Raw genomic sequence first — 27,360 nt, forward strand, 5'->3', positions numbered from 1 at the left:
TGGGGTAGCATTTGCTACCCCAAAAGAAAAAAAAATCTTGAATAATGTAGTATAGTTTTGTATGTAGCTACCCCATTGATATATTATTTGGCTACTCCAAACAATTTTTGTTGGTTTAAAGAAGGATGATATCAATAAAATATAGATAATCTATTTAGTTTAGTATCAATTATAGATAAATTTGACTTAAAACTTCATAGAGCACAACTTTTATAAATAATTATTGTTAGATTTTATTTTCTTTACTGTCGTTTCATTAAATATAAGTAAAATTTATCGTTATTGATTAAGTTCAATATATTAGTTTTTAAAATATATATATATTTTTTGTATTTGGCCTCCTCGTAAATATTGTGCTAGCTTCGCCGTTTTGCAGAGTACTTCAGACTGATCATACCACCATGTCTAGAATGGTGGTATCAATTGTATACAGATAAAACAAATGCATTTAATTGGGCAGATGCGGGTAGATGAACTTCAGACTGATCATACCACCATGCCCGACCCAACCCGCAAAAAACCGGAGGAAACAACCCGATATGTGCGGGTTATAGCGGGTTAACGGGTCTACGGGTTATAAACACGGGTATTTAAGAGTTTAATTGGGCAGATGCGGGTAGATGAACTTCAACCGCGGGTACCCGAACCCGCCCGCGAATACAAATAATTTATGGGAATTGATGATAATCAAATGCATTTAGGGAGTAATAACTACTTTCATTTGCGGTGCAAGTTTTTTAGCAATATAATAACACCTTTGGTTGACCAATTCAATACTATTTTATATCACATTTATTTTTATTTACTACTAGGATTTTACTTTGTAGTTATTTCCTTTTATGTTTTCCATTGAAACGTTACAGCAAAACATCATCTCTCTCACGGCTTCTTCACCACCACCATGCTCCATCAGTATCAATTACTTTTCTTCAAACATTAACACCATGTTCTGTTAGTCTCCCTTATTTTTCTTTTCACTACGTCCCTCCTCTTTTCTCTTCTGCATCTTCTTTTACTTCTCAAATCTCAGTTTTTATTTCAATTTTCATTTTCTTCTTGATGTTTTGTTGGTTGATGAATGATGTAGATCTGAGGTGAGGCTACTGTTTTTTCAAATTTCTATTATGAATCTTCTCAACCCGCGTGAATCCACCCGTAAACCCGCAACCCGAAAGACCCGAACCCGTGCAAACCGAAGAAGAAAAGCTAGCTTAAATGGGTCTGTACACACAAACCGCGGGTTGAGCTGGGTCGAGCTTTCAGACCCGAACCCGCCCGTTGTCCACCCCTAGACTATGTGGTACCCCAACCATTAAACAATTCAAAAATGATGAGTAACCCAGTACATTGGTTTCATAAGAAAAGTTGAAGATTTGAAGAAACAATAAGTGTGTGAATAAGGGTAGTATCAGAAATTGAGCAAACGTATTCAACTATTCATTAAACAACAATGATTTGAATAGGAATCAGATTCTCCCAGGCACCTTTTTCAATCGTAAGCCCCTCCCCTCTCTTTCTTTCTGCGACGCAGGTTGCAGTAATGACTATTAAATTTTGTTCAATTCAAAGAAAAAAGGCAGAATTTATTTGGTACTGTACCTGGCGTAATAAAAAAAATGTCATAATTCACATCGGTGTGTATCCAACTGATGTGAAACGTGTTCTAGAAAATTGGAATTCACATCGGGGCGCTTCACTGCCGATGTGAATTAAGCCTATATGACATCGGCTGCCTTTGTGAAACCAATGTGAAATCCTATGTTTTCAGACTATTACCTCACATATCAAATCAGATGTTTGCGCCAGATGTGGTTTGAGACATATCACAACGGTTCATTGCCCGATGTGAAAAGTGAATGACATACAACCTCATCCTTAGTTATATCGGCTGGTACCCGATGTGAAATGTCGATTTCAACCGATGTGAAATGTCATTTTTGTAGTAGTGTAATTACCTAAATAACCCCATTATTTACTGGCTAGGTAACCGCAAATTAGGCCCATAGAGGGTTATAAATACTATCCTTGAGAGCCTTCTCAAGACACGAGCAATACAATACAAACCCTAATACGATAATTGTACTTTTAGCAAGTACAGATTTGTACAATTCTTCTAACGTTTTGATGATAACAAAGTATTAAAGAACAACTTGATAAACTAATATACGTTAAATTATTCAGGACCATCGAATAAAATTTAACAAGGTATGAACATGTATAAGTGCAATCTGAAGCACAAGAGAAGTTAGAAGACTTGGTAAAAGATATGAAGAAAGGTCAATTGGAAGTCAACACCTTGGATCTGAAGAAAGGAAGTCATTCATAATCTGAAGGATACCAGACTCTAAAGACCATCAGACTCTAAAGAACAGAAGACTCTGAGGGGCCCAAAAGCCACGTCAGATTTGTCTTCTTTTGTAGTTATCTCTATCAAACCCTGATAGTACCATTTGTCATCTTCTGACCATGTGGAGAAACAGACAAAAAAATTCAAGGACAAAGATAATGAATGGATAATTCTAGTTGAAACAAAGGAATTTCAAATATCTAATCAACGACATTATCCATATCAGGAAATATCCCAAACTCCTTGATTAGATGCTTCTCAACGACTCTTAATGCGCAGACGCCTCTTTTATGGCTCTAAAATCCTTGCCTATATAAGGAGCTGAAGACTTGAAGAAATACAAAAAGACTCTGCAATTTTAATTGTGCCCTTACTCTGTCAAATTCAAAAGCGCATAGAACACTTAAGAATTTATTACTAAGTTCATATCTTAGATATTCTAAGTTCATATAGTTTGTTTTGATTGTAACTGTATACACCTATGATTGTATATCAAGTGTAACAACAAATACTTTATTTGTAAACTCTTACAAGCTCTCTCAGTTGTGATTGAGCATTTTGAAGTCTCTTGCTCGTGTACTTCGTTTAGTCCTTGAGTATTTGTAATTAGTTGTAATTATAGTGAAAATCCCTTTGAAATTCAAGGGGACTGGACTACTCCTGGATTGTAGAAGGAACCATTATAATTGATCTCTCTCTCTCTCTCTCTCTCTCTCTCTCTCTCTCTCTCTCTCTCTCTCTCTCTCTCTGTGTGTGTGTGTGTGTGTGTGTGTGTGTTTGTTTTTATCCGCTGCAATCAAACTCTAATTAACACCATGACTCTGAACTCAACTCAGACTCTAAACTTATTCAAACTCTGACTTGTGAAACACTTAGAAAATATTTGATAAAATCAACACAATTCATCCCCCATGTTTTTATAACCTTCAGTTGGTATTAGAGCATAAACTATGCCCAACCACTCAATTTGTGAGAGTGTTAGTGTACCCAGTGGTTCTGGTAGTAACAACAATGTTACTTCTAGTGTTTTAGAATTCTGTATAGGTGATTTGCGACCCGTTTTTCCTATGGAAAACTACTATTTTTACATAGAAAATAAGTTGGAAAGAAACTAATCCCACGATCAACACTCCTCTCATGTTGACAAACGCTTGTCTCCCACGTTCTCCTTTGAGGAAATCACTTCTCTTTTGAAATTCAAATCTTCCCTCTATTGGAATATTTTAATATTTTATTATATTCCAATATCATTATGTGGGAAAATATCGTAATAATAACTATATTAGCTATTTATTAATTGTGAGCCTTAGTTGATTAGTGATCAAATTAAGTAATAAGGCTATTAGATTTCTAATTGGATAAATAATTAAATATTTAATTAATTGATATTGACTCAATGAGTGAATGTCCAGATGACCCATTAACGGAATAATGGGAAACTTAATGGCCATCCAATATAACATAAAAGAGGTTATGGTCGCCAATACATCGTACACGGCAAAACTCTCTCTTCTCCCCATCTGAAGAGAACTTGAGGCATAAAGGTACCGATTGAAGAAGAATCAAATCAGCCGCCGCTATGCTAAGTCAAACATGTCATAGATCTGTTCATATTCGTGTTCATGTCTTCATGTTTGATTTATTGGGATAATTTGTTTGCTTTTGAGTATTTTTGCTCTCGTTAATTTTGCTTGAACCCTGTTAAACAATTAGGGGATTTTCAGTTTGTTTCTCCCAAATCTTTATGAATTCATGTGTCGAGCAATTTGGTTTTATCGATGTGATGTTATATATTGCAAACAACTTTTAAGATGATTGCACTACTAGAATCGAATCTCTCGATTTTCTGCGGAATTTTGTGCGAACATTAATACGCAAGAATACCTGAGGATTTTGCTGCGGATAACGATAGTCTTACGAAGTTTCCTGCGAATCCATAGGCCGCTGCAAAATCCGCAGGTAACTTTTACTTAGCTGAGGATTTTCCTTCGAAACTATTGAGGAATATTATTTTAATGTTTCCTTAGGAAATTCCGCAGGTATTGTTGCAGATTTTACTGCGGTTTTGATATGGCCTTTCCTGCGTTTTGTTTGTTTTGTTTATTTTCTTTTTTCATTGAATTTTGAATTTCTTAATTTCAGATATTGAATATGGACCCTATAATTTTAGATTTAAGTCTAGATAAACCCTTAAAATATTTTGATTCTTTTAAAAAAAATATGTTAAAATATTTTGTTAAAATATTCAAATCAACATATATTCATTGTTAAATTATTTTGATAAATAACATAACATTAGACCACAATATTGACAAAAAAGACTTAAAAATTGTATGTGAAATAGAACACCTCGCCACTGTATTTCTCAACTTCACCGCCGTATCACACACTTCACCGCCGCATTTCTCACTTCACCACCGTATCACAACCTCGCAAATCTCACCTCGCCACTGTATCTCTCACTCTCGCAGATTCTCACCTTCATGATAATGGTGATTCTTAGCATTTCTTCCCATCGTTAGGGTTAGTGTTCTCATACTTTGAGATTTGCGGTATTTATTTTGAAATTATTGTTGTTGCTGATATTGAAATTGATGCATTGTTGTTAGATTTTAAATAAATTTTGAAATTGATGTGTTTCAATTGTTGAAATTGATGTGCTTTCATCTAAAAATCTGATAATTCTTCATTGAATCATGTGATTCTCTAGAGCTCGTAGCCACAAAATGAAATTCCTTCAATTTTTGGATACTGATGCCAAATCTCCACTAGTTTATTCAAGTATGCATGAGTGTTTGTGAAAATGTGTTTGTTCTATTGTAGGTTGAAATTAGTGTTATATGGGATGAAATTGAATCTTTTCCGGTGGCGGGTTCTCAATGCCAAGGGTCAGGTGAGTGTGACAATAAAATGATGATTTTGATGTAATATTTTATCAGTTTCTTCTTTGAATTATGTGGTTGTAGAATAAGCTTTTGTTAGACTTGTAGAATATGTTATCATTTTGCTTATTTTATTGGATGCATTTGTTTATACTGAAGTAAGGAAGAGGAAGGAAGTAGAAACACTTTAAAATAGTGAATGTGACATTTCTACAAAATTTTTTTTATTCTAAAGCTTGAATGTGACATTTCTACTTTGTTTAGATTTTAGAAGAATTATTTTCCCCTTACAACAATGAAGTGTTTGGTCACCACCTTTGTGGATATGTTAATAGTATATGTCAAACAAATGCTACAATTATATTCGTTTATTCGATCATTTGAAGGACTTCTCAAGCTATTTGAATTTCAGTTTCTATGCTACAATTATATTCGTTTATTCGATCATTTCGAATTTGTTCTAATTTCTGAAATTGATAGAAATTTGATATAATTTTAATTTTTATGGTTTTGGAATGCAATGAAATGCATTATTTTTTTAATAAAAATAAATCATTTTCCTCGATTTGTTCGTAGCAAATTGTGGGCAGGAGAAAACTCCTCTAACACTGACCCAATGTTTCCTGCGGATATATGTCTATTTTCTAATGAAATAATTACCCACGAAGGTATTACCTAGGAGTCTATATCCTCGGAAAATCTGCAGGAAACGTGTTTCATGCGGAATTTTCACCTAAAATCGCAGGTAAATCCGCAGGAAATTCGTAACTTTTTTTTTTGGTCTATAAATTGCATCAAGGAAGTTCTGTAAAAAAAAAAAAAATTGGTCAAGGAAGTTCCAGCAATTTAAGTATCGATTTTGGTGTTATATATACTAATTTTACCCTTCTTTATTACTTGAACATCCTCTGCTTTCGAATGAAGAAATTATAATAGTGGGGTTATCACATGTGTCAAAACCAAAATTCATTCTTGGCAAGCACTATGATTATACCACCGTCCTATCCTAATATTTCTCTCAAGTCTGGGTAATGGACTTATCTCACCACTCACGTTTAGAAAGAAGAAAGAAGAAGGAAGAACATGTATACACGTATTTCCATAGTTTTAAAACTCGGCTCGGTCATTGACTCGGCGGGGGTACTGGGTCACTTGGTCAATGGTCGAACCAGTGAGTCATTGGTCGAACCGCATAACTGAACCGGATTAAACCGGATAACTCGGATGTATAACTCGGTCTATATGAAAAATGTGTACTTGTATTAAACTGAGATGGATCAGATTAAATTAATCACTCAATCTCAAAAATAAAAATAAAAAAATCATAAAACCTACCAATTGTCAAAATCATCAAAATTAATCACTTTATATGCACATTTCATACCTACACAAATGCATACCATATTTAAATGAATATTAAAAATATATAAGAAACAACAATTTTTTTTTTTGAATAAAGAGAGAAACAAAAATATTAAAAAAGTATGTATTTTACTTATAAATATGTTAAACTAGGAACGTTAACGGTTTATTATAATTTAAAATAGAGTTAAATTAAGTTTTTTTATGAGTTAAATTGACAACTACTTGAATTATGGGAGTAATGGCCAGGGTATTGCTTTGTCTAGGGAACATTAAAAATATAATAAATAAAAAGTTACGGTTATCACAAAAAAGCATGTAGTGTAATGGTTAAGGTTTCTGCCTTGGTTGTTGCTGGTCGTGTGTTCAACTCCTGCCCATGCCAATTTTAAGATTTTTTATTAAAATATCAGAAGCAAGGTTCACTGACCCGGCCGGTTTTCAAAAACCGCACAATCACCGGGTTTTACCGAGTTTGACCAGTTCTTTCCGGTTCACACCGGTTTAATAGCATATCCGATCCGATACTTGGCTCGAACCGGTCAAGTGTTCGGTTCTCGGTTCAACCGGTTGAACCGGCCGGTCCGAGCCGGGTTTTAAAACTATGCGTATTTCCATCTTTTATTATTTGATTTTAAGCAAGTTATAGCACAAAAGTTAAATAAAGCCAAGTTAGGCGCAACCCTCTTAGGGGTCCCCAATGAAGTCGCCATTTCTGTCGCTTCATTTTTCGGAGATCAAGGCTATTTGATTAGCATTTGACTCACTAATTATTTCACGACTGAACATTTAATTTTTTAGAAAAAGGGGAAAAAAGTTCAAACTACCCCATTTTAAAAAGATTTAGGGTTCAGGGGTTGGTTATATAAAGGGAAGGTATTAGTACCCTTTATGTCCGTAGTACTCTACGGGAACCTCTTGATTTCATTTACTTTTTGTGTTATAAACTTACTTGCTTTTGAAAATGAAGTTAATGTGATGATTAAAAGAAAAAGAGTGAGACCTAATTTATCTACATTTTTCATGATTTGGTAGGACGAGTGTTCTTTGCCTACGTACCCGTGAGGGATCAAAACCTCGTATTTCGGGGTAGAAATTGACGTTTGATTGGTTGTGTTTTTTATTACTTTTGAAAAAGGCTTTAAAAGAAAAGCCAAGTGACAAATAAGATTTGGTTTGTATTTTTTAATTTAAAAGAAAATGGACTCAAGGTATGATTAAATTGATTGAAAGTTTGATTAAGAAAAATAAAATAAAAAAGTATCACTTGATTTTGGAATCAAGGTTTATTATGAAAATGTTTTTGTGATTTTGATTATTTGCATGTTTTTATTGTTTTTGGAATAATAAATGAAAATAAAACTAACAGAGCAATGAAAATAAAAGTGCGTGGATTTTTGTAGTGACATTGGATCACCACAAAATCCCTAATATAATTTTTTTGCATTTTTGGATATATATAAGGCGGTAAAGAAATAAAAGGACACACACACCCACACACTTTTCTCATTTATATTTACATTGGACCTAAATACATTCTAATTGCAGGAAAATAAATAACAATAATTAAAATGCTAAATGAAATAAAATGTAAAAATGCTAAAAAGAAATAAAATGCAAGAAAATAAAAGAAATGGACAACCGAAGGGACAAAATTTCGAAGGAACTTTTCGGAAGGGATAGAAAAAAGACGGAGAGGAAAAGAATAGCTCGTCAACACAAAATAAATAGGGAGAAGAGAGAGAAGTTCTTTGACAACTCAAAAGAACTTTTGGTGTGTGAAATTTTGTGGAATGAGAGCTCTATTTATAGGTGAGGAGGTTGATGAAAATGGAAAATTGGTTTAATGGAAATGATGGACAATTATGGTGAATTTTGAAAAAAGAATATTAAAGTTGACACTTGACTTGAAATTTTTTTAGACTTTGGACATTTTATTTTTGGACCTATTGACACTTTTTTTTTTTACACTAATTAATTAAAAAAGAAATAAAGAAAATAAAATAAATCTAATACGAAATAAAATAAAAACAAATAAAAATAAATTATGTAAAGTAAAATAAAATTAAAAGATGGAAAATAAAAGGTAAGATAAAATTAAAAGACTAAGAAAAATAAAATAAAAAAGTGAGAAGAGGGTCGGAATCGGTACAAAGATGAGGTATTTTAAAATACCTTTCTGTCGATTTTTTTTTTGAAAAGTCAGAGAATATTTTGGATCATAGGGTGTATGAATGTAAGTTTTTAGGTCAAAAATTGAGGTTTGACAAAGCCCTTGGATCCTACTTCAAACCATAAATAGATTTTCTAAACTTGTACACATGATCTGGAAATCTAGGATCAATGAACCCCTTGGGTTTTTCAACATAAACTTCCTCATTTGGATACTCAGTCAGGAACGCACTTTTTACATCCATTTGATATAATGTAAATTTGAACATACAAGCCACTCCTAATAACAATCTGATTGACTCAAGGTGAGCAACAAGAGCAAAGTTTTCATCAAAATCAACTCCTTTTATTTGAGTGTATCCTTGAGTTAGTTCCTCTTGCATATAATTTATTTAGAACTCATCAGTTGTTGCTTCTTTAATGTTCTTTGGTTCAAACTTAGAGATAAAACCTTTAATATTCTGAGATCATATCTCTGGATCTAGTGGAGACACCTGCATTCAAATCCCCTATAATATTCTTCTTAGGACGATCCTTCTAAATTTTGATAGATGGACCTTTGTTGGCTTGAGAATCCTTTAATTCTGTACTCACTGACTCAATATTGGACTCCTTGTCGAGACATCTTTTGTGACATCAGGAATGAGATGCTCTATCTTCTTCATCATCATCAACATCTTTCTTCCCTTCAAATGAGTCATCAACATCAACATTTATTCATTCCATCATAGTCTTGGTGTGAGAGTTAAACACCCTATATGCTCTGCTATTGGTAAAGTAGCCTAGAAATATTCCTTCATCACTTTTGGGATATGTAACGCCCCAATATTTTATACATATTATATAAGTCTCTCCAGGGCCGTTCCTATGAAAAAGGAGGCTCGGCTATCAAATCAAAATAGACCCCTAGTTAAAATAAAAACACAATTTTTTTAAAAGATAAAAAAAAATTATAATGTTTTTTATTTTATTTTTTTAGAGAATTATTATTATTTTTGTTTTTTAGAAATAATTATAATATGTGTTGTTAGAGCTTTGCTATTTTATACGACAAGTATGTGCCAAAAATTACAAGTGCTCTAAAAATACAATAAAAAAAAGTTATATTGTATTTTTATTTGCAAATATGTAGAGGAGTTGAATTGAAAAAGAAAAATGGAGTATTTATGATATATAAACCTCAAATCCATAAAAATAATATGCGCAAAAGAGGCCCTATTATCTTCCCTCTCCGGGTTGAACCGAGGTCCCCAAGTGCAACATCTTCGAGTTTTACCAATAGGGCCATGCCTTCAGCATTGCAAATTTTTTAATGCTATTCTATATACATATATTAATAATTTAAGTGCATTATTTATTAAAAAAAAAATTGGGCCAAAATTTTTGGAGGCTCAGCTCAATAAAGTTGTTTGCACCTCCCAAGAGCCGACCCTAGGTCTCCCTTAATGATATTTTTTAATTCTTATATAAGTAATAATTTATTTTAGACTTAATTGCACTTTTGGCCCCTATCTTTTCAAAAGTTGCGATTTTGGCCCCCTAATCAATTAAAATACAAAACAGCCCCCTATGTATTGCATTTTGGCAGTTTTGGCCCCGAAGGTCACTTTTGACTTAGTCTTCGCTGACGTGGCACCCACACCCCATAAGTGAGGTGCCACGTGTAACAGCCCGATTTTTAGCTAGTTTTATTTAATTACTTTTATTGTGTGATTGTATGTGATTAATTGTGCTTGTGTGTATTTAATTGTCATTGGGTGCATTTAAATGGATTACCGTATTAGAAGGGTATTTTGGTCATTTGACGGGTAAGGGTAAAATGGTAATTTTGGTGAGAATTATTTTATAATTAGTGAGAACCCTTATTTTACTAAGTTACTAGTGGAGTGATTAGTTTTTACCGTTAGTAACCGTTGGTTATATTTTACCGTCGTTAGTAATTACCGTCGAGTGTATAGAAACTTTTGAATTGTGTTAGAATAGGTTAGGCCCATTAGCATTTTGAGTTAAGCCCATTAAGGGGGATAACACTAGGGTTGTCTTAGAATTGTATTCATTTTCACAAAACAATTTTCATAGAGAGAAGGAGAGGTAGAGAGAGAAGAGAAGAAGAGAAGAACAAGAGGGTTGAAGGGAAGCTTTAGGAATCAAGTGGGTGACCTAGGAGCTGAATTGAAACTAGGATTAAGGATAATCAACTTCAAAGGTAAGGGGGTTAGTTATTATCATAATCATGTGTAATTTTGCATTTTCTCATGTTGTATGAAAATGGGTTGATGAACAATTCATGCTAAATTCGTGCTCTTGCTGTGATGTTATGTTTGTATGCATGAATTGATGTTAGTTGTATAATTGTTGGTGAAATTACATGTTCATATATGCAAAAGTGATAAGTTATGAAGATTGTGCTAAAGTGGTGAATTTCTCCTAAGTTGTTGTTAATTTGAGTTGTGATTCTTGTTCAAATGATGTTATGAATGTTATTTGATATTATGATTGATGAATAATTGCTTGGGTATGCATATTCATGGATTGATGATGAGAATTTGAATTGTGTTGGTGTTTTGGTGAAAATGAAGAGTTAGCGTAAGTGTCAAGTGTTTTCAAGTTTGATTGTGTCTTTGTAAGTCTTTTTAGTCATATTAACCTATAAACATGTTCTGGAAACACATTTGGGCATTGAGGGATCAAAATTTGGGTTTTGGGGTGAAAAATGGTTCAAACCCGTGAAAAATTATGCAGAAATGATGACTGTTCGCTTAAGCGAACCGGAAGCGAGCTGTAAGCGAACAGCTACTGTAAGCAGTTCGCTTAAGCGAATAATCGTTCGCTTAAGCGAAATGCCTTTTGACAGCATTTCTGATTTCGCATTCTTGTGTCTTTTTCACACGTTTCTGTTTTGAATTGGACTTTGGTGTAAACATGAAAGTTGTAGATAATTTTGTTAGCTTTCTAATGGCTTTGGTTTGACGTCCAAATGATTTTTAGAACTTGAGATATGATTAAATTACTACACATGGGTCATGTGGATTTTTGTGAAAACTTATCATAACTTTCTCTATGAGCCATGAAATTTTTCCAAACTTGATATTGTGTTTAATGAAGTACTTAGAGTGAATAATTGAGTATGCATTTATGTATCTGGGAATGTGAATGTGTTGATGGTTTAAGAAATATTTCGGGCGGAGTTGAATCGGTGAAAACGGGTTTTGAGCTAAATGTCGTTTTGTCTTGGTTTTTCTCATACGAACTTGAGCTACCCTTTGAATTAATTTCTAATAGTTTGTAAGTGGCTTAAGTCCTTGACTACATGATTGATTAAGATTGAATTGTAGGATTTCAAACTTAAATAAGTTGTCTAGCTTTAAAAATTGTCAATGTTGGCCGTTTGCCACATGTTTTGGATTTTTGTTGGAAATGTTTCTTAAGCAAATTGTCTTGTGAGTTATTGAGATTATTCTTGTATGACTAAGTGAAGTTGTATGAATGAATGATTGTATTGAATATGATGTTTATCATGAGATGTGTATGCTATCTTACTTAGAATGTAAGGAATGCTTGAATGGTGAAACTATATGTGATAGTTGATGTTGAATGGTTTTATGTTGGATATGATATTTGTCATGAGATGTTGTATGTTCTCTTACTTGGGATGTGAGAATTGTTTGGAATGGTGAAACTATATGATATAGTTGATGTTGAATGACATTGTTGATTATTGATAATCATGTTGATGTGTGATGGTGAATACTATGATTTATTTGTGTGGGCATGTTTTCTTGATAATGCAATGTTGTGGAGATAATCAATATAATTGGGTGTCGTCCTATATATTGAGTTGAGATTGTGAATTGTTGTCGCATTATCGAGTTCTTACACATGTCCATGCATCATAGTCGTTGTTGCTGTAAAAGGGATGACTCTTTTACTTCGAGATTATTGTAAGGCAGAGGTGAGCCTTACATGCGATGTTGACTTGTCCATCGGAGGTGACGACCTTGTTGAGATTTGGTACCACATGCATTTATGTGTCCATAAGTGCATATCATAGCATGAGTCTTATGTGAAATATGTGATTGGTGATGAATTGAGATGAATGATTATTGATGATGTTTGTGATTGACGATTGTGAATGAATATTTGTGAATTGATAATTGTTCATGAATTATGATAATGATTGTTCATGACTTTGGATTGGTGATTGTTCATGATGTATATGATCGGTGATTGTTCATGATGTATATGATCAGTGATTGTTCATGATGTATATGATTGGTGATCGTGTATGAATAACTATGAATTGATATTTATTTATGATACAAGTAATTGGTGATTGTTCATGAAATGTGATTAATGATTATTCATGATAAACGTGATTGGTGATTATGAATGAATAATTGTAAATTGATAATTGTTCATATGATTGACGAATATTGATGTGAGATATCGGGGTGTGATGTAAGTATTAATGTGTAATTATTATTGATCAAGTGCATGATGTTTAAATTGAAATATTCATGTTAACTGTTATTTGGATTATGATAATGTAATACTTACCCCCAGTGGATCTGTTATGGACCGCCTGCCTATCTGTATGGATGGGTAGACGTTGTGCAGGATTAGATGCTTGGTGAGTTCTTGTGCTTGGTGGATATCTGGAGCTTTCTCCGATATCGGTGTTTAGATGTTTAGTCGGCTCTGATCTAGGCTTAGTTGTGTCAGTCTAGATTATCTTTTACTTTGGTTTTGTTATGTTTGGAGATTACCCGTTTGTTGGGATTTTTGAGATGCATCTATGTTGATGTAATTTATTTATTCATAACATGTATATTTGAATTTACTCTGGTTTATATTCCGCTGCGACTGTTGAGGTTTATATACATGTTTATTGGTTTTTGAATTTTGAATGTGGCGTAGCCTCTATTTATTTATTGAATAAATGTATTATTCGCATGTTTAATTGCTTTATTAGAAGTAGGGTGTTACACCACGTGTCGACCATTGTGGGTGCCACGTTAGCAAAGACTAAGTCAAAAGTGACCTTGGGGGCCAAAACTGCCAAAGATCCAATACATAGGGGGTTGTTTTGTATTTTAATTAGTTAGGAGGCCAAAATCGCAACTTTTGAAAAGATATGGGGCCAAAAGTGCAATTAAGCCTTTATTTTATATGTACGTTTAATCTCGGTATCTTAGGTGAATTAGAAATAATAAGTATAATAAATCAGATTAGTTGGGTTTAATGAAGCTAATCCATAAGTGTTACTAGTAGTAAGAACTTTATGATTAGTCTTTAGACGTACCTACACTAGAGCGCTAGAGTATGATCAAGTTAAAAAGTAATGGAGAATGTTAATCAGTGCCTTCGGGGCATTGGTTAAGCATCAAATGAAGTAAGTTTTCATTAAAAAGTAATGTAATTATTACTTAATAAAAGGTGACATATTATATTTCCAAAACATAAAATTCTATTTATAGATTTCTTAACCAGTGCCCCGGAGGCATCGGTTAACAATACCCAAAAGTAATTAGTGTCATTAAGACTATTGATCACCATTTAACTATTTGTAATTCATTTCAATCAAAACAAAGTTACAATCCTACCACATGAAATACTCTCTCTCTTCTACTATCTCTTAAATTTCTAATAGTGAGTCATTGAATGCCTTTTGATAAAGAACTAAAATAACGGTCAACTACCTTAATTCACATATACCTCGATCATTCAACTTGTCTTTGTCCATTCATCAATAACACCATCCATTTTCTCATTAATTTTATGGGAAATGTTAATGTGTACCTCCAGGACATTCTTTAAGCACTTAAAATAATAAGTTTTTAATGAAAAGTTGTGTATTAAATGCATTGGAAATTGTAATAGTTGACTTTTTAAAAGAATAATTACTAAATTTAGGATGCTTAAATAGTACCCCGGAAACACTCGTTAACAAAACCCTAATTTTATTCATGCACTCATTTCAAATGAGCTGGTTTTAGTAACTTGCGCGCCAAGCTAGCTAGGGTTATGCCTTAATGTTGCTTCCTCAGTTTCTTCATATGCTAATAATTGGTTCGGTCGATGTCCAATCATGGAGGAAAGAATTCTTCTTTAAAAGCCGTTGTATGGATAAGCACGTTAGTCAAAGGAGTATGAGATGATGTAGGTGATGAATGCCAATGTGTAAAAGGGAATTCAATTGGATAAGAGATGCTGATTTGGATTTGTTATATGTGAAAAGTGGAAGTTAACTTAAGATAAAGATGAAACTTTTAAAATTATAAAAGGGACTGAAGTATGGTCAAATAAAAAAAAAAAGGGACTGAAGTATTGGATAATTTGCATACTTTTACTAAAATAATTCAAGGCTGAATAAGCATTGGTACTTTTTGTTTTTTCTCGACAAAAAATTTCATAGCTATGCTGTGTGAGTAAAACTAGAATCAAAAGTGGTAAAAAAAAATAAAATTATTCCCTTAAAAAAAAAATATTCTTATAGCATGTTTGTTTGTCGGCGGGGACGGACCCAAAATTTTTGAATGGTTTGGGCAAATATATATATATATATAATATTTTTGTTTTTTAGCAAAAATATAGATCGTAATTGTTCTATTAGAATGATCTCATTTTCATTGTCAATAAAAATATCATTTTCAATATATATAAATAATCTAACAATCATTTAATCGTTTGTCTCTCATATACGTTTTCATTTTCGAATCTTTATAATATTCATAAAACATAAAAACACATGGTAGAGAGATAGAGTTTTAGAGTATTAAATATTAGTATATTTGTTTATATACTAATGGGACATAGTTAAATTTATCCTCCACATTTATCCTTTTAATTTGATCTATTAGTGTGTATGATCAAGTATTAAATCAATTTTTCCAAAGCAAAGTGAGCGCCATGGCCCACACACCCTTAAACGTGAGGCCGTCCCTCTTTGTCGGTGTGACTTATTAGTGGTGGACGAGGTTTGAAACCCAGACCTTACATATGTTATGTATTATCCCTACAGACTGAATTAAGTTCATGAGGATTTACCATTTGTATATGTTTGATTGACAATGAAATTATAAAAATCAACGTGTTGGAACATTGATGTGATGTTGGATGAAAAATTGGAAGATTAAACACCATGTAATTATACTTTGATCTAATCTTGTGTGAATTGAAAAAATAGAATGTGGGAGTCCCACATAAAATAGAACACACATTATTAGTGTTTAAATTGTGGTATTTAATTTTAAATACTTGATAATGATAAAAATAATAGTAATTATTATTTTATTCGAGAATATCACTTTCCATAAATTTAGCTTATGGTGGTTCTGATAAGAATAAAATTCAAATCAAATAGTTTGTTTCCTCCACTTTTGTAGATTTGTTTCTTTTGATTTTATCCACAAGTGTTGTTGAACTAATCAATGGATAAAGTCCATTTTAATCTTATCCATTAGAGAAACTATTGTCGCAATTTTTGCTAAAATAGTTACAGAATCTCTATATAAATAGAGGACTCCACTTAGTTCAAAAACATACCGAAGTTGATGTTTCCTGTGTTTTTCCTCTCTTCTCCCTCCTTCGACTTGTGTTGACAAGTCCTTCTCCTTTTTCTACTCCTTTATGTCGCTTCGGAATTAAGAGTGTTCTTAAGATCATAGTCCCTTTTCGGTTTAATGTCCCTTCAGAATTAAGAATGGTCTTAAAACATAGTCCATTCGATAATATATGTCCCTTCAGAATAAAGAGTACTTTTAAGATCATAGTCCCTATTTGGAATGTCTAGTCGGAATTAAGAATGATCTTAACGGTATATATAAAAAGTATTTCAATATTTTTCTATTTGAGGAGAAATGGTGGTATCACCATATTTGAGTGGTCGTAGTACCATTGATAGTTTGGAGAATTTAAAGTTAGAATGGTATTAACACCATATTTGAGTGGTCTTAGCACCATAACAGAGTGGTAACAATACCATATTAAAGTGGTTTCAGTATTAAAGAGTGGTCTTAGTACCATATTTGGAGGTGTAATTCTCGAACGATTTTCTACAGTGCAGTAGTTAATCGAACAGTTGTAGCTGAGCTTGTTTTATCCTGGAGGCGGCGTGGTTGATAGTCTGTGTTGCACAATTTTGGACAGTGCCAGGAAACGTCTTAAAGAGAGCGACCTGGTCGTGACTCAACCTAGTAACAACTTCGGTAGATAATAGAATTTGGAAATCCAAATACAACAGTTTGGAAATCCAAAAACAACACAACGTCACTATGATTTTGGTAAAAATATCACTTTGAATCTTAAACTAGATTACAGTGACAAATCAGTGCTCATTCGAACATACATTTTGTAGTAGTAACTTTTTTATAGTATCTTTTTATTGAATAGTTTTCCTCCTTTTATAGGAACCTCCCTTTTCCTTTCAAAAAAAAAAAAAAGGAACCTCCCTTTTGGAGTATGAATTAAAATTATGTGATTGTATTCAATAGAATGTTGTAGATAGTAATATGTAGAATGCAATAAGCACATATATACAGAGATGTCTATGCTAACAAACTATGTTTATTTGACTATGTAAACTCAAGGATCAAGTTAATCTCTAACTATTCACCTAACTAACTTAATCTTATCCGATCTAACTTCTAACTAGTAATTAATTTCTAAAAACTTGTGCTAATCTAAAATGTATACATCATAACAATTGTAATCGTCACATTCTCTATAGTGATATGTGGAGTGCTGACCCTCATGATCCTCTAGACTCAAAGTGTCAATTATACAATCAATATAGAGCTTGCTCTGGATTAAAACGAGGCCCTGGCGAGTGGACGGTGAGATTGGTCTCCTTAAATTAGTCGATTCTTGATTTATACAACCAATATGATTGTCTCCTTTGTTATTTATTTATGATAAAGATCACCGTAAACTTTAACTTCTCACATATACGACGATTGAGTTGATGTTGGTGGTTTGAACCATTTTTAAATACCAATGTATACTATCTATCAAAATAATCCACCATAGAATTTTTCATGACCATGATCTATATTATGCAAAATATTTATTTTTTTAATTTGTTTTACAAACCAAAGAGAAACATTTTTTCAAGTAAGTGATCAGATATGAGAAAATAGATTTTAACAATCAACATGCTTTTATATTATTTGCGTTTGTCACTTTTTGTTTCTTAGCACTATATGCAGTTGATCATCTGCAAAGAGTTCAAAGGATACTGCATATCAATATTATGTCTTTTAACTCAATGGATGTTGTGTTTAAAATGATTAGTTTTGTTAACTTAAAAGGTTAGCGGTACAACTTGTTATATACTTGCCTACCACTCTTATAAAATTGGTTGTTCTAATATCATTCCATTGTATATTTTATTAAGTAATTAAAATATATGAAGCATCTCAATGATGGGGATTTTATTTAGGCTAATGAAGCATTATCCTATCCAATTCAATCCAATGTGATAACTTGTTCGATACTTATCAAGATTTATGAAGACAAAGGATAAGTACGCAAGAATTTGTGAGTCACGTTATGGAGAAATACATTCCACATTTATGGTATGTCCATAACTAAAGTCACTAGGATAAGATCTACATACCATATATGATTTTATATTTTTTGACAAAACATACCATATATGATTAAAATGTGAATGAAAAAAAATGTGATGAGTCATTTTTCAAGGCACATTCATGTACTTTTTGACAATTTATCCTTACGTGCATTTTTTTATTCTGCATCTAATTCTTGCCAGCACGATAACACCATCTTCTGATGTGTTTTCTCTTTTATTTTATTAAATCATTAATATAGAGGGGGACCATATTTAGTTCATATCACCAATGAACCTATATATATATATAGCACACTAATTTCGTTAGCTAATATACTTGTATTCACACAAGGAGCAATAGGAAATTATCGAATTTCAATAGAAAAAAAGTAAGTTATCGAATTGGTCATTTTGTTTTGTATATTTTTTCTTATTTCTTATCTTATTTTATTTTGTTATTAACATCAACTTTAGTCATGGAAGAAATTCGTGGCAGAGAAATGTATTTTTCACAAGCAAATACCAATATTAAATGTTGAATAGTTAATGTAGTATTATGTATGGTTCAATCGCTGTGTACTGACGGTGTAAAAAATACGTTCAAGCATAATGTATCATAGTGATGTGTCATTGTATCATTTATTTATAAGTTGGTGATAATTAAAATCTATTATATATGTTTTGATTATTTTTTTATAGCTATGCACTAACCATGTTTATAACTTTTACATCATTTAAATAATTAACACATTTCAAACAAAAATTATTATTTAAACTGATTATTATGGCATTATTTGTGATTTATTTTTATTTTTGTTTTTGATCTTTCTAGTGGTTCAAAACAAGGATGGAAGTGTTGCAGTAGCTTCTGCTTTTGCTGGCCACAAGCAAGGTATTGTTTCTCAACACTTCAGTTTTCATCTTCAAATTTCACTCATTCATTCATTAGAAAATTGTTCATTCTCAAAATTCATAGTAAATTAACTCACACGGTCACTTTTAAGACCGCTTCGATCACTTTTTAAGTCGGTTCAACCAATTTTAAAAATGAAAGTGTGAATTAACTTCTGCTGAAAAATGCCGAGCGTGAATTAACTCACACTGAAATAAGGGAATGAACAATTTTGAAAGGGAGAAGATCGTATATTTCCATTTATTATTGTGTCACGCATATACTTGTAGACATTAGGTTTGAAATGATATTTTCATCTATGACTTACACATTTTTATTGTGTTATTAGCAATCAAGGATAGAGACCATAAATTTTTAAGAAAAGCAGTTGAAGAAGCCTATAAAGGTGTAGAATGTGAAGATGGAGGTCCATTTGGTGCTGTTATAGTTTTGAATGATGAAGTTATTGCTAGTTGTCATAACATGGTTCTAAGGAACACTGACCCTTCTGCTCATGCTGAAGTCACAGCAATAAGAGAGGTTATTCAATTAAATAAGTTTTAGTCAAATAATTTCCTTAATTTTTTTGTATTAGTTAATCTAATTTTTACACACAATGATATCATTTTTCAGGCTTGTAAGAAGTTGAAGCAGATTGAACTTTCTGAATGTGAAATATATGCTTCTTGTGAGCCATGCCCAATGTGCTTTGGTGCTATCCACCTTTCACGTGTTAAGGTTGTAACTTCAAATTTTCTTTGCATATATTTTTTTTTGGCTTAATATCAGTTTTCGTCCCCTAACTTTTACGAAATTGCGATTTTGGTCCCCTAAGAAAAAAAAACTATAAAATCGCACCATAAGTTTTGCAACTATAGCAGTTTTGGTCCCAAGGCCAATTTTTGGTAAAAAAAAAATAACACATGGCACCTCACTTAGGGTGCTACGTCAGCATAAACCGAATCAAAATTGGCATTGGGGGCTAAAACTGCCACATATGTAAAACTTAAGACTTATGAGAGGGTTCGACCTCGGTTATGACGTTTGACCTAACAATTTTGACATTTTAGCTTGTTGAGCTAGGACTTATGAGACTGCATTTATTTATTTTTGTTATTTTTATTTGGTAAACAAATTATGAAAGTTTCTAAATCTCTTTGTAACATACTTTTGGACATGCATTCTCATATTATATAGTATTATTTTTTATGTAGAGGTTGGTTTATGGAGCAAAAGCTGAGGCAGCAATTGCAATTGGTTTTGATGATTTTATAGCTGATGCATTGAGAGGTACTGGATTTTATCAGAAAGCACAATTGGAGATTAAAAGAGCTGATGGCAATGAAGCCATCATTGCTGAAGAAGTGTTTGAGAAAACAAAGGAAAAATTTCGAATGTATTAATCAAGTGTCTTTCTTCCTAAGTCATTGTTATTTAACTGCCAATGATAATTAGCTTTGTATATAAATAAGCTCGTTATCATCATGTGTAAGTATTGTTTGTGGAGGATCAAAATGCAAGTTATAGAGTAATAAATATTTAATGTAAGATTGTATTAAATCCTTGTACTGTATATTTCTAATAGCCTGTTTAATTTTTAAGGAGGAAATTTTTAATAGTTGAATCATAGAAGTTGGGCCTTTTCTATATCAATAAGAGATGGACTTTAAAGTTATGTGTCTCTTTTTCCACTTTTTTTATTCCGCTAACATGTAAGGGACTAAGGTCTTAAGAACACTCTTTTTTTCGAAGGGACGTAAAAATGAGATGAGGAGAAGAATAGCTCGTCAAGACAAGCTGAAGAGAGAAAGTGTTTCCGACAACTCAATAGAAACTTTTTGGTGTAATTTTTGAGAGTCCTCTATTTATATAGAGATTTTGTAATTGTTTTAACAAAAATTGCGGCAGGAGTTAGTCTAACGGATAAGATCAAAAGGGAACTTATCCATAAATCAGTTCAATAACACTTGTGGATGAGATAAGAAAAAAAAAACGAATCCACAAAAGTGAAGGAAACAAACTCATTGAATTTGAATGAATGAAATATAAGAAATTCAATTGAATTTTTATTTTTATCATTATCAAATATTTAAAATTAAATACCGCAATTTAAACACTACTAATGTGTGTTCTATTTTATGTGGGACCCCCACGCTCTATTTTTTCAATTCACACAACATTATATCAAAATATAATTACTTGATATTTAATCTTCCATTTTCTCTTCCAACATCATACCAATGTTCCAATAGTTTCTTTTATCTAGCTCTTTTAACCAAGTTTTCTATGAAATGATAAATAAACTGCAGCAAGGATCTCAAACTTTTCAAAAAAATCTTCAAAATGAAAGCAATCCTTTATGAACTCTAACAATATATCAATATTTAAGATCTTAAAGAGCATTTTCATTTTTTCAAGGTATTCATATATATTTTCTATGCTCAGTGCTCACATACAATTTTATTACTGTGTCCTACTTTTTGGTTGATTTAACGAGGGCTTTCACACGTGTGGTGGATTTCATTAGAATTTCCCAGATGTGTGTAAGGATCTCCACACCTCCTCCTAAAGTTCCATCTCTACTTTCTCCAACACCAATCGCCGCCTCTACCTCTCCATCAAATCTGCTCCGGACCATGTCTCTCCCTATATTTGAAATGTGAGGTCCAACTTATGTTAGATTTAAAATTATTGTTGTGCTTTTTCTTCGATCATTTTTTTTCTCTGATTGTTTCTTCTGATTCCAATAATATAGTTTTAAGAAATTTTTCGCCATTGCTTCTAAGTTGGATAAAAAATTAGTGGCCGAAGAAACAAGAATGTAATGTAAGTTATGAAGCTCGAGAACCCAATTGAAAAAGAATCAAAGGATAAAGTTTTACCGCCGAAATTTGTGCTGAAAGTCTCAAAGGTTCTTATTTCAAAATATATATCAAATTTCAAAATGTTCGTAGGTTTATTATTTTCCTTATTTCAAAATGTCCATTTTTTGACCAAATCTCCATTTTTTGTATGATAGCTCCAAATAGAAAAGAAAGTGAATGAATTATTATGCTTTTTGGATTATTATATCTCCGTGAGAGACATTAACTTTTATTTTTGTGTTGTTTGATTTTTATACATGCCAATATTTATGAAACAACATTTATGGATCAAGAAAATCATACGACATAGTTGATTTTTTATTTTATAGAGAGAAATGTGTATGTGGTGTGTCTGAAGGGTAGAGAATAAAAGGAATAAAATGAGTAGAATAAAAAAAAATATTACCCGCATTTATAAGCACAATATTATCACTGTAATTGGGTTTTTTCATACAATTGTCGCAATTTTCTCATGTTCTTTTCAATCAAAGTCTGGGCAAAACATCACACAAAGGCCATTATTGCAACATGTAATAACATTGAGTGCTTCTTCGTAACGTAAACAATCATAGTCAGAATCACAGGTACTTGACGGAATTATTACTGCAATGTCAAATAAGCAAAAAGAATGTTATTAAAAGGTTATAAAATTTTGTGAATAATATAAATTAAAATTAAAAAAAAATGGTGTGAAAAATGACATACCTTTTAGTGGTACAACAAGAGATGGAGAAAAAAGGATGATCAAAGCATAAACATAAAAGAGAATTTGAGCCATATTTTTTCTCCTTTGCATGAAATAAACATACAAAAGTTTGATCCCTTTATATATAAAAACAAATTTTCTTGTTTTGTTAGCTTCAATTAAATTAACACTTAGGAGTTGCCAGAAGTTATTAACAAAATTTAAAATTAATACTAATATGTCTAATCAATAAGTTAAATTGATCTCTTTACATCAATCAATTGATTACTTAACCTTAACAAACATGGCTAGTAAAATCTATGACATTCATGAAAGATCATTATAATTTTTATTTATCTTTAAGTCTATCATAAAAGATAAAATCCCAAATAGAACCAATAAGATGATGAATGATGAAAGCAACTTTTTTTTTTTGCGGTGGAATGATAAAAACAGCTAGTTTTATATATAACACATTGAAGACGTAACAAAAATTTATTATAAATAAAAATATCTTTAGGTATTTTTCTTTTTTGAGAAAATTTTAGGTTACAATTATAACATTAAGAATTCTTCAAGAATAAAGAGCAGCCAATCACAATGCATTATTTGTCACAATTCAAGGAGGTATTGCTGAAAATTAGGAAGTGAACAAATAAATCATGCAATTAAAACTTGCCAGTTGTGTCTTGAAAAATTCGTGATGCTATTTTTCTAGAGAAATAGCATTTTCTGTATTCAAAATTATTTTTGTAAACATATTTTAAAAAATTTAAAAAGTGCTCGGAAACAAAATACATTTAAACTGACTCGAAATCCAAGATGTTCAAAGAGAGCGTTAACTAAGCTCCTACTTGAACCTCTCTCTCTACAACTCTACTGTAAGCTCCCACTTGAAGCTTTCCGCCGTTCTCCTTCCTCCTCTCCTTTTTTTTCATCAAATTGCTCCGACGAGATGTAGATTCGTTTGCGGTGGTGCGATGAGTACCTTTGTCCTCCGCACCACCTTTTAGTCGTCAGATCTTCCGGTGGCGCCGCTTGTTTTCTTCTTTTCCAGAGGTCTGGCATATGAGTTCGTATAACGCGTTGGTGTGTGGTTCGATCACCATCGCGTGTGTTCTGATCGGTGGACACTTTGTTCGTCGTGGCCTGTTTTCTGTTGTTGTCGATCACCCAAACAAGGGTAGTCCTCACAACCGTCGGCGCCACCGCGATTTGTCCTAAAGTTTTTCTCCTTATTGTTTTTTAAAGGAAGTTGTTGTTGGTTTTTCTCCTTATTATTTTATTATGTTTGTTTGTATAATTTTGATTAAAATTTTAAAATATTAATGAATATTATTGATTTATAAACAAAATATTTTCAAGGCATATAACAAAATTATTTATGAACTCAACATATTTTAGTTTGCCTGCATATAAAATAAAGATAAAATAATAATCATTTATTGTTTATTCTAACAGTAATTAGTAACATCATAACATAAATGTATAAATAACATGTTATGTAAAAGAAATTGCTATGATTGCAATAAAATAATATCTTTAAAAACTACATTTTTCATAAAGTCTCCATCTTCTCCTTCTATTTTCCTTTCTTTAATGAGAATTTTTGTTGAATTTTGAGAAACTCCTCTTGATAAAGCTACATATAATTGAATCCTGAACTTGCATTTGTTTTTAATTTAATTCTAGGCAAGAATGCTCTTTTTCAAGTATTACTTCATGTTAGAATTTCCACATCCAACATATTCTTCTTAAATAAACCACGACATAACAATCGTGTCCCATTACACAGGCTATATCTAGGATCTATGTTTCGCAACAACATCAAAGGTGCACCTTATTTTACCTTTAAAATATGTGGTAGGATACTTCCTTGAGCAATTAAGTTATGAGTATCCCCTTCAACCTCGTCACACGACAACAAATTATCATCTTCTTATGGAAACTGATTGATAATTATGTCATTCAATTTTTGAACATCATCATTTGTAGGTGTAATTATGGCTCTTTCGACCATATACAATGCATCTCATCCATTCAAATCTAATTGTGGAAAAATATGATCAATAAGAGTTTGCATTGACTGTTCGACTTTGATTACTTGTAACATGAAAGAAAAAGAAAAAAACTTACAGAATAATTTTGAATTCTGATGCAGAGGGCTGAGAGAGATTGAGAAAAACTAAACAATGCAGGAACGAACTATGATCTATGAGAACCTAACTTATTAATATTTAATATTTAATATTTAATATAGTGCTAACATTTAGGCTCCGTTTGGATAAACAACTTATATAGATGCTTATAGCATTAGAGCTTACATCATAAGCTCTTATACTTGATAAATTGAAGTGTTTGGATGTGACATTACATAAGCAATTATCGAAATTTTAAATATTTTTAATTTAACAAAAAAATCAGAGAATCGAACTACAATTATCAAGACTTTTTTACATAAAATTAATTAAGATGTAAAAAAGAATATTATAATATATTAATTATAATTATATATATACAATATAATCAATAGTCGTCCTTAAAAAAAATATCAAGTTAAGTTTATTTTTTTTATTCAGTTTCATTTTGTTACGTAACAAAAAAATAATAAAAATCTTCCTTAAAAAAAATAATAAAAATCTTAGTTACATGTGTTACTTTAGTAAGATAAGTATATAACAATTTTGTTACTCATGCACCGCCAAAGATAACTAACATTATAATTAAAATATATGTTTTGAAAAAGTGGATCTAGAAAGAATCGAAAGAGGTTACATAAATTCATAAGCTCCTTGTTAAGCCGAAGGGTGGGCTGAAAATTTAGGCTTATTGAAATATGGCATAAGCAGTTTATGAAACTATGATAAGCTATTTTTATTATTTACCCAAACACTTTTAAAAAGGCTTATGGAAGTAGAGAAGCCCACATAAGCTCAAAATAAGCCAATCCAAACGGGGCCTTAATATAGAGCTAACAAATCTTTTTCTAAAATACTTTGAGTCATAATCTTTTTTTTAGATGCTTTAAAGTCCAATCTTTAGCATTATTTTTTGCTCACGTTTGTTACTAATATTTTTTTTAGAGGATTTAAAGTCCAATCTTTAACAACATTATTTGCTCACGTTTGTTACTAATTTTTTTTTTAGAGGATTTAAAGTCCAATCTTTAACATTTATTTTAATATATAAATTAAATTTATTCTTATCTATTTGTTACATGTGTTATTTTTATTTAAAATTAAGGGTATTTTTGGAAAGAAAAGTCCAACCCAAAAGTGATGAAAGTGATAGTTTTCTTTATATATAGTATAAATTATGTGTGTTTATATGTTCTTGTATGTGATTAATTTTCTTTGTGTGTATTTTATTTGGGATTAGTGGATTTTTGGCTTAAAAGGGTATTTTAGTCAATTTAGACACAAGGGTATTTTGGTCATTTAGTGAAAAAGGATAAATTATTCATTTTATTAAGAGAGTTATTTTTAGTGTTTTAAGTGTGAATAATTATTTTTACTAAGTTACTAATGAGTTGCGGTAATTATTTAGAGGATTTGGCAGGGTGCAGAACATAGAAAATGTAATTTCAACAACATACATAGAAAATAACAATTTCGACAACATACATTGAAAATAACAATTTCGACAACATGACATATTCAACAAGGTGAAATAACATAATAAAACACAAAAGATTATGGATAAGCCAAACTTAAATCTTCATCCGATATATCCATGCAAGCTTTGATTTTTTCGTAGGTCCTAGGCCGAACCAAACTTTCCTGAATATCTTAGAAGGATTTGATCAAGGAAGCGTCCAACTCGATCGATAATATAGAACTATCATGACCAAATATTGAAAACAAGGTTCTGAAGTCGTCATCGTTGTTGAGCTTCATACTGGGAATTGGACCTACATTTCTAGATGCGTTGATCGATGAACAACGATACTCAGCGTTATACACCGTCCTTGTGCCTCTATAGTTGAATCGATGATAAATTTGATTAAACTAATCCCTCAAGCCATACAATAAGGCATCAATTTGGACCCTAAACATATTGGGTTTCCCCCTTGTAGTAAATTACGACTAACATAGTATTCAAATTTATTGGATAAGTGTTCATAGTTCTTTGTTGTATTTTGCAAATGAACCAAACACGCATAGCAATATAGATTTATGTTCGTCGTGGACCACATAAATTGTCGGTGCAATGTGGACCACATAAAAATGTTGTACTTGTCTAGTTCATATTATAAAATTTGAAATGTCGCAAACCCTCCAAAATACACGTTTTAACATGGTCTTGGACGGGTTCAGATTATATAATCCAAACATTTCTGGGATGGTTCATATTCTATAATCTGAACTAGTTCAACATGTGGGTGGTGGCTTAATCAACAAGTTTGATTGGCCATTAGATTCTATGCATACATTTCCCCTCATAAACACCTACCCATTCTTTAAAAGTTCTCGTTCTAACTCACATTATCTCCTTCTCTTTTATAGCGTTCAGGATGCCAATATTCCATTTTTGGACTTTCATACAAAGGTTCCTCTCATCTTGTAAGGATAACATGAATGATCAA

General features: G+C 31.8%; 1 protein-coding gene and 1 long non-coding RNA gene across 2 annotated transcripts; one reads left to right on the plus strand and one right to left on the minus strand.

The window, feature by feature from the left end:
- Positions 1-18,584: 18,584 nt before the first annotated feature.
- Positions 18,585-20,858, plus strand: LOC11408453 (guanosine deaminase). The gene is made up of 5 exons (XM_024775581.2): positions 18,585-18,723; positions 19,167-19,226; positions 19,576-19,766; positions 19,860-19,964; positions 20,441-20,858. Coding segments are annotated over exons 1-5 (546 nt in total). The 5' UTR covers positions 18,585-18,722; the 3' UTR covers positions 20,630-20,858.
- A 724-nt stretch (positions 20,859-21,582) lies between these two features.
- On the minus strand, positions 21,583-22,904 carry LOC11406903 (uncharacterized). The gene is made up of 3 exons (XR_003008939.2): positions 22,796-22,904; positions 22,497-22,693; positions 21,583-21,872 (listed from the first exon to the last, which is right to left on the minus strand). It is a non-coding gene; the product is annotated as an uncharacterized lncRNA (long non-coding RNA).
- Positions 22,905-27,360: the final 4,456 nt, after the last annotated feature.

The sequence above is a fragment of the Medicago truncatula genome, chromosome 2, assembly GCF_003473485.1.
Source record: "Medicago truncatula cultivar Jemalong A17 chromosome 2, MtrunA17r5.0-ANR, whole genome shotgun sequence".
NCBI lineage: Eukaryota > Viridiplantae > Streptophyta > Magnoliopsida > Fabales > Fabaceae > Medicago > Medicago truncatula.